Source organism: Cydia splendana, chromosome 16, assembly GCF_910591565.1.
Source record: "Cydia splendana chromosome 16, ilCydSple1.2, whole genome shotgun sequence".
Lineage (NCBI taxonomy): Eukaryota > Metazoa > Arthropoda > Insecta > Lepidoptera > Tortricidae > Cydia > Cydia splendana.
The window spans coordinates 15,205,698-15,213,768 of record NC_085975.1 but is presented as its reverse complement, the minus strand read 5'-3'; the positions used below and the strand labels follow the sequence as shown (position 1 = coordinate 15,213,768).

The 8,071-nt window shown below is 39.3% G+C and overlaps 1 protein-coding gene across 1 annotated transcript; it reads right to left on the bottom strand.

Moving 5' to 3' along the window:
- On the bottom strand, positions 1 to 4,118 carry LOC134797913 (deoxyribonuclease TATDN1). Its single transcript, XM_063770256.1, has 6 exons — positions 3,981 to 4,118; positions 3,690 to 3,869; positions 2,990 to 3,173; positions 2,056 to 2,259; positions 865 to 1,068; positions 1 to 127 (listed from the first exon to the last, which is right to left on the bottom strand). Exons 1-6 carry the CDS (start codon positions 4,012 to 4,014, stop codon positions 25 to 27), a joined length of 909 nt encoding a protein of 302 aa, XP_063626326.1. The 5' UTR covers positions 4,015 to 4,118; the 3' UTR covers positions 1 to 24.
- Positions 4,119 to 8,071: the final 3,953 nt, after the last annotated feature.

The window sequence follows — 8,071 nt, the reverse complement described above, 5'->3', positions numbered from 1 at the left end:
TTTACTTCCTTGTTAAACAAATATTTATTTATCGGGGAAGAACAAATTCATAGTATTAGTGTATATTACATCTGCTAGCTCGTTTGCATCTTCATTACGAATCGCTGCCAAGATTTCCAAGACATGTCTGGAAGAGATGATCATAACATATTAAATAAAGAACCAAAAAAGGCGGCCTTTGTGGTAATTTTTATATTATTTCCACTCAGAATCACGAGCTCTTTCGATCAAAACAAAAAAAATGTCCTCAAAATTTTATACAAATTTTTATGGACGGTCATAGAAATATTGAAAACCGTTACCATACGGACCATAAATTATGGGACACTTTTTTTCTCAGTAAAAATGAAATAATATAAAAATTCCCAATTCTGATACAATAAATTTTGGTGCAACTTTAAATAGAAATGCCCAATTAGGGTAATTCGCTACTAACTGGTCACCCTAAACTAAAAATGAATTCTATACACCTATAAACACAATTCATTTTAGTATAAGGTTTCAATAACTGGCCAGCCTTCAATAACTAGCCACCTTATACTAAAATGAATTCTGTTTATAGGTGAATCGAATTCATTTTTAGTTTAGGGTGGCGAGTTACTGGCGAATTACCCTACGTAATTTTAATAAAAACCAAAGAGAGAAAAAGACAAGTTTTTATAACAAAAAACGTATTAACGGTTCATCCGATCACGTTCAAAACAATTCTCATGGAAAGTATTTATCTTTTTTCTAATTTTGTTTTCACATTTTTTTGTACGCCCGATTCAACAGTTAATACTCAATAAAGTTAATATCCAAAGTGGAAAATGAGAACTACGTTTGTATGGTAAGGCCTAAGGCGTTTTCGCGACAGACACTTACACAATGTTAACAGGTTCATTCCTCCCCTTAACTTGACACTCTGCAGAATGCTTCTCCTTCTTGACCGCCGTGACCTTGGTTGTCACATGCTTGTAGCCGGGGTGCGTCGGCTTGACTTCGCACCATGGACAGTCGGTCTCTATCATTAGCCGGTCTTTGGGTATCTTTGCAGCTACTGCCAGGTTCTCCTCGGTTCTTAGTGAACTGGAAGTAAAAAGTTAAATAAGTTGGTGTAATGTAACATTTAGTCATCCTTTTTTATATCCTGTAAACTATAATAATTCAAAAGGTCCCAATTATGGTCAATATTTAACTCGAATATCTTCGCTCATCAACTATTATTTAAATGTTGAAGTTCTACGGCAAATATTTTAATAATTGAAAAAAAAAACAGACAAAGCCAAATGTAACATTTGGTAACCATACATTACATACAACCTAATTACGTATTGAAGTTGTAGACCACACTTGCATTACTGGACCAAAGTTAGGTGGTTTTGCGGTTACAGATACTGAAATGACAGTTTAATTGATCCTATTTGTCTGACCTATCTGTAATTATACTTGTAGTAAAAATGGCGGCAACAGAAACACATCATCTGTGAAAATTTCAACTGTCTCGCTATCGCGGTTCATGAGTTACAGCCTGGTGACAGACATACAGACGAACAATGGAATCTTAGTAGGTTCCCGTTTTTACCCTTTCGGTACGGAACCCTAAAAATTGGCCAATAAAACTCAATATATTCATAAAAAAAATTAAATAGTACTACGCGGACAATAAAGGTAGTGCAAAATATTGTGGCCGCAAACAGCTGAAGTAGATGGCGCGGTACGCAGTAATTTTACCAGAGCCGTACGCTTGTATGCCACCTTCAAGGTAGACTCACCATCCATTGATGCCAATATACATCCCCAACGCTAATATCTTCTCTAAAGCCAGCTCCATTCCATCGAAGGAGAAGACTACACCGCCAACTATGGAGTCTTGGTTATAGTGCAGTATATCCACCAACCATAAATTAGTGTATCCTCCTAAGTCCCTGCGTACAATTTTTTGCACATATTCCAAAATCTATTTTGAACTTTTATTGTGTAACTAAGGGTTCCAATTTCAAAAACAAAACATTTGCTTCTGGGTCTCAGGAGGGTATTGTTAGTACAACTTACAACAGTTTAAGTTTAACGTACCATCCATTAATACCAATATTCATCCCCAGCGCTAATATCTTGTCTAAAGCCTGCTCCGTTCCATCGAAGGAGTGGACCACACCGCCAACTATGGAGTCTTGGTTACGGTGAAGTATGTCCACCAGGTCGTCAGCTGCGGCGCGGCAGTGTAGGAACAGTGGTAGGTGGAACTCTTTGCTTAGCTGGAGCTGGTATTCAAAATATCTGGAGAAATGATTTGATGGATTGAAAAATTTTGTTTATAAAAATACCTAGTAAATTTCAAAGTGGAAAAATTATTGTCTTGGGTGAGACTTGAACTCACGGCTTCTGGATCGATACTCCAGCGCTCTGCCAGGATCGATCCAGAGGCCGTGAGTTCAAATCTCACCCAAGACAGTATTTTTTCCACTTTTAAATTTATTCTAAGCTTAATAGGATCGTTTGCAGACATTTCTGCTTGTTAAATATTAAAATATCTAGTGTAATAAAAGGCTCATCTTTCAATGCTCAGCTTCCTATAACTGGGCAAAACCCCTAAAACCCTTAAAAATAATTAATTTGAATTTTTTGTAGGGAGTAAATCAAATGATGTAATTAAGTACTTTAGAGTTAGAGCAAGAAAAGTCTGTAGCGATTTTGATAGCCCATGCAGTGCAAGTGTTATTTTAAATGTCGAACTTCTATGAAATGATGATGTATAAATAACACTTGCACTGCGTGGGCTATCAAAATTGCTGCAGACTTTTCTTGGTCTAACTCTAATTCATGTTTTTAATAACAACAAAAAAGTAAACAGACATAACATGTTTTTAATTGTCAATTTAAACTGCAAATGTTTGTCCAAATCTTGCCTTGGTCACTTTCGCTTTTTTGTTTTTTTTTTTTGCATTCATTGTATCTGAAATAGGTTCCAGTTTATTGAAATATTAACCTAAAATATTTTGTCACTTACTTGAGTTGAACATCTTTATCACAGAAATGCAGCCTCTCATAGTCCAGTCCACATTCTCCGATGGCCACCACTTTGTTCTTATTAGCGGCAATGAGAGCCCTAAGATCATCAAGATAGGCCTGAGGGTCCTGGCTAAATTCTGTGCACCGAGTCGGATGACATCCTACAGTAGAGAACAATCTGGCTGAAATTACCATTCAAGATTTTTGAGTTTGTTTATTAAACAGGCTTATAAGTTCTATTACGTGAAGGCACGCACGTGCAACTTTGTCTCCACAACTTTTTTTTGTCTCACATCAAGTTTATGGGTAGTACGAAAGTGTGACAGAGACAAAAAAAAGTTGCGGACACAAAGTTGCTTGTGGGCGCCTAGCCTAACTCTTAGGCTGTCAAAGACAGCCACAGATACTCATGGTTGTACCAACAGTTACAGTGCCTTCTTTTAGCCTTAAAAAACATTTTGCTCACAGACACTCCCTACACCAAAATTATGTGTTGTTAATTTAGCTGACTAATTATAAATGTCTTAATTTAATATTCATAAATAAATTAATATTTGGGCATCTGCTTTGTCATTATAAATGTAGTACCTAATAAGTTTCCATTGTTACAATCATGATTTTATTGGGAACTAGAGACTGGAGTGACTGTTAAGTTGGTAAAAGTATATATTATATGGTTGGTAAGTTGAAATACATACAATCTGTTCGGGACAATTCAATCGCCTTCTTGCTATCCGTAACGCTGCCTCCAGTGATTATAATCTTGTCCATGCCACCGGCCCAGGCGCGGGCCATAACCTTGTCCAAGTCCGGCTCATGCTTTTTTGACCCGTGGTAGACCCCTTGGTACATATCATCTGTGAGGTTGGCTCCAATATCTAAAAATACACAGATTAAAGTGCTGAACGAATAAAAGCCAAGTATTCTTTTTATAAAAAAAAATTAAAAAAGTTTAATTATGCAAATGTTTTGAACATTTCGTACCTTACCTATATATTTCCTAAGAGCGGACATTCTTCTCATGTAGAAACTGGAGTCTTGTCTCTAAATTAAGTAATGAAATTATTTATATTTAACATAAAGTTTTTTTCTTTCACAATGTAAATAAAAATACGAGGTTAGGTGTCAATCAAACGAGGATACGGCACCGGCAGTTGACTTTGACAGCGAGCGTTCAGAAATATAAAGTGAAACTTAATAAACTATTAAGACCGGTTAGTCATATTATTGATATTCGCATTTCCAAATCATATAAAATATACTTATTGCAAGCATCAAAATCAAATGAATATAATAATTTGTAGAAATTGTTTTATAATAGCAACTTACATTGTAAGTATTAAGTACATGAAATTTGAAGTCAATATCTGAACGCACGTCAATATTTAAATTCGCGCGAAAAATTAAATTTAATAATGATAGGCCTTAAAATTCAGTTGTATTTTTAAATACCAGAAAAAATATAACATTACTTTTTTAACCAATATTTATTAGTAATACCATTACCAAAAGCATAAAACATATAACATAGGTATAGGCTGGTATAGGAAGGTTGCAGAATATTTGCACAAAAATTAAAAACATGATTTGAGTATAAAATATAAACAATTATTTTAAGAAGGCCTGCAATTGCCTTAATTTCAATTTAGCACCAAAGTCAATGGAAGTTTCATTATGGAAGACAAATGAACTGATGAATGAGATTTTGTTCTTATTTGAATAGCAGGGGATCTAAGGTCCCGTTTTCTAAGGGGACCTTGCATTTTGGAGACAAAGCAAACCGCTTGGAACAGGTGTTCCTGGGGGTGACCTGAGCTGATTAAGCCCGGTTGCCAAGAGGTTCCCCCCAGTAGGTGGGCAGGGGAGGGGGGGTAAAAGTGCCTCCGGCGCGCCTCACTCTAAGCTTTATATCTGCATACATCTCGCAACTATATCAAGTTTGGTGTCATTTTCGTATAATTCGAGGATGAAGAATTCATTTCTGTGACTAAATTTTCACTCACCCATACAAAAAAATCGAAAAATTCAAAATTCCAAAAAAATCTTTAGATTTTTTTTTTCGAAAATCCTCAACAAAATGTATACTATGAGGATTTGCTCTAGAAAAAAAATACCTGTGAATAGCCCAGTTCTCCTAATATACAGAATAGTAAACTTGTCAAACATTTTTTTTCATAACTCTGTTAAAAAAAAATGTTTTGTGTCGCGCGGCGTACCTGCATTGTAGGAGTGGTATGCAACGTTTAGGATTTTAAGTATGTTGAGATGATTTCTGATAAGTTGTTATTCTTCTGGTGATAGATTACATTAATAAATTACTTCTGGACGTGATATATATATAAAGATGTTGGGAAAACTTTCGCTAATAGAGTTAAGTATTATTAACGTGATAAAATTAACATAGGAGATGTTTGACAAAAAATGCGGGTTAAAATAAGATATATATTGTTCGTAATTGCCATTACATGCCCATGGGACTGTGCATTTTAGTTTTTTTTAACGCAGTTGCACCTCCCTGCGCATTTTGTTTTGCAGCGGCAACGAATAAGCTCTAAACAAGCAGCAGCCGCCGCAGGTAGGCTTGTCCATATGGGCTCCATGTTGTTTGGACCAGCCCCAGTCAGCAGGGCATGGTGGCTGTTGCTGAGGGGCTATAATCTGTCCCCAAACATAGACCAAATCCTACACCGGAACATGCGACACAACTGAAAACCGCCGTGTCGCCGAAATAATTTTCAACCAGGTTGACAAGGTGCAGAAAACCCTAGAGGAAAAGCAAACCGCTCTATGTGCGTTCCTTGATGTTGAAGGTGCTTTCGACACTACGCCCGCAGAGACCATACTCAATGGTATGAAATCAAAGGGAGTAGACGAAACCACTCTGACCATCAATACTATATATAGAGCATGAATTTTATACCACTAAAGGGTGCCTACAAGGAGGCGTTTTATCCCCACTATTATGGACCGTAGCAGTGGACCAACTTCTTGCAATCATGTCAGGCCAAGACTTTGATACACAAGGATATGCCGACGACCTTGTAGTCATCGTCAAAGGCCCTTGCCTCAACACAATATCCAACCTAATGCAAGGAGCTCTAAACACAATATTCAAATGGTGTAGAGAAAATGACTTGTCCATTAATCCGAGCAAGACTGTATAGTCATTTAACCATTCACGAGGAAACGGAAGCTCGATAAACTCACAAAACCAAGACTTAATGGACAAATAATACCGTTCTCGGCAGAGGTCAAGTATGGGGGGTCACCTTCGATCAAAAGTTAACTTGGAACCCTCACCTGAGAAACATTATACAAAAAGCGAAAATGGCCATGTGGTCATGCTGTCGAATGGCAGGAGCAAAATGGGGCTTAAGACCCAAATTGGTATGTGGTAAACACAGCGGTAGTGAGGCCAATTGTCACCTACGCCTCCGCAGTCTGGTGTAACAAAACCAGCCAAAAGACAGCAATAGACACTCTAAACAGCCTGCAACGCACGGCTTGTTTAACAGTAACAGGCGCCTACTCCTCGACACCGGGAGCGGCCCTAGATGCACTGCTGGACATCATACCACTCCACTTGCAGGTGCAAAAGGAGGCCAAGCAGTGCGTCTACAGAATATGCACACTAAACAGGCCAAAATGGCGCTCTCAGGCATTAACCAATCTAAAGGCCTGGGTTTTTGCGAATAGAACCCTTAGCATGCCCACTGATGACACGCACACCGAATGTCATCTCACCAAACTGTAAACAGTAGAAATACCTCCTAGAGACAAATGGGTCAACAACCAAATGTACGTCGAAGAGGGAAGCCACATCTGGTATACAGATGGTTCCAAGAAAGGCAATGATGTATGATGTGGGATCTATGGTGAGAGATCTAAGCTCAGAGCTAGCGTCAGCATGGGTACACTGGCCTCAATCTTCCAGGCAGAAGTCTTCGCCATCAACAAATGTGCGGAGATCAACCTAGATAGAAACCTAAGACACCAGCTTATCTACATCAACTCAGACAGCCAGGCTACTCCGCTGGCACTAGAATCCCTTGAGTCAAACTCAAAACTAGTCCAGAACTGTAAAACAAACCTAAATGCACTGGCTTACTCCAACAAAGTTACACTTAGATGGGTACCAGGGCACTCCGACATTAACGGAAACGAAGAAGCGGACGAACTTGCTAGAAAGGGCGCAGACACACCCCTGGTCGGCCCAGAACCCTTCTGTGGAAGCACAAAACGAGATGCATATTCTCTGCTCAGCAACTTAGAAAAAACGAGAGCAATCGATTGGTGGAAGTTCGTTAAAGGACAAAAACACTCGAAAGCTCTGATCAAAGGGTTCAACAGCAAAACTGCTAAGGAGCTTTTAAGACTCAAAAGGCACAAAACCTGCGCGGTGACCAGAATACTGACTGGACACTGCAAGTTGAACAAACATATGTTTCAAATTGGTAAGAAACAAGATGCGACATGCAGGTTCTGTCAGGAGTCAGAGGAGACTGCAATGCACATTCTCTGTTCTTGTGGACTACTAATGTCAAAAAGAAGTACCTACCTAGGGCGACACGTAGTGCAACCCTATGAGGTACAAAACATTACGGCCCAAAGAATCTGGAACTTTCTGGATGCAACGGGCATTAGTAATGAACTTAAAGGGCCGTCACAATAGATCAATGCTGGTCAATGCGACACTCAAAGGCCCACAACACCACAATAATAATAATAATGTCCCGCGGGGGCAGCTTGTGGCGAGCTGACGGTGAGTGACAACGCGGACCCCTATTCCAGAGGGCCCTGTCATCTGGCCCTCGCCTCTGTGCTTGCCTTGATTGGCCGGCCAGAATGGAGTCGCAAGAGCGGGACCTATGCTCCAGGTTCGAAGTGTAAAATGTCATAACGCCGGCGGCCTGCTGAACGGATTACCGGGATCTGGCTACCGCAGACTCACCTCTCGACAACCTCACAGCCACTCCAAAGTGTTGCCCTGTTGTCGCACTGTAGCGTTGGCGAGTCACCACCTGTCATTTACAATTTTGTAACTGATTGTCACGCCAGGTGTCCGCTAGTCTCTCCCATA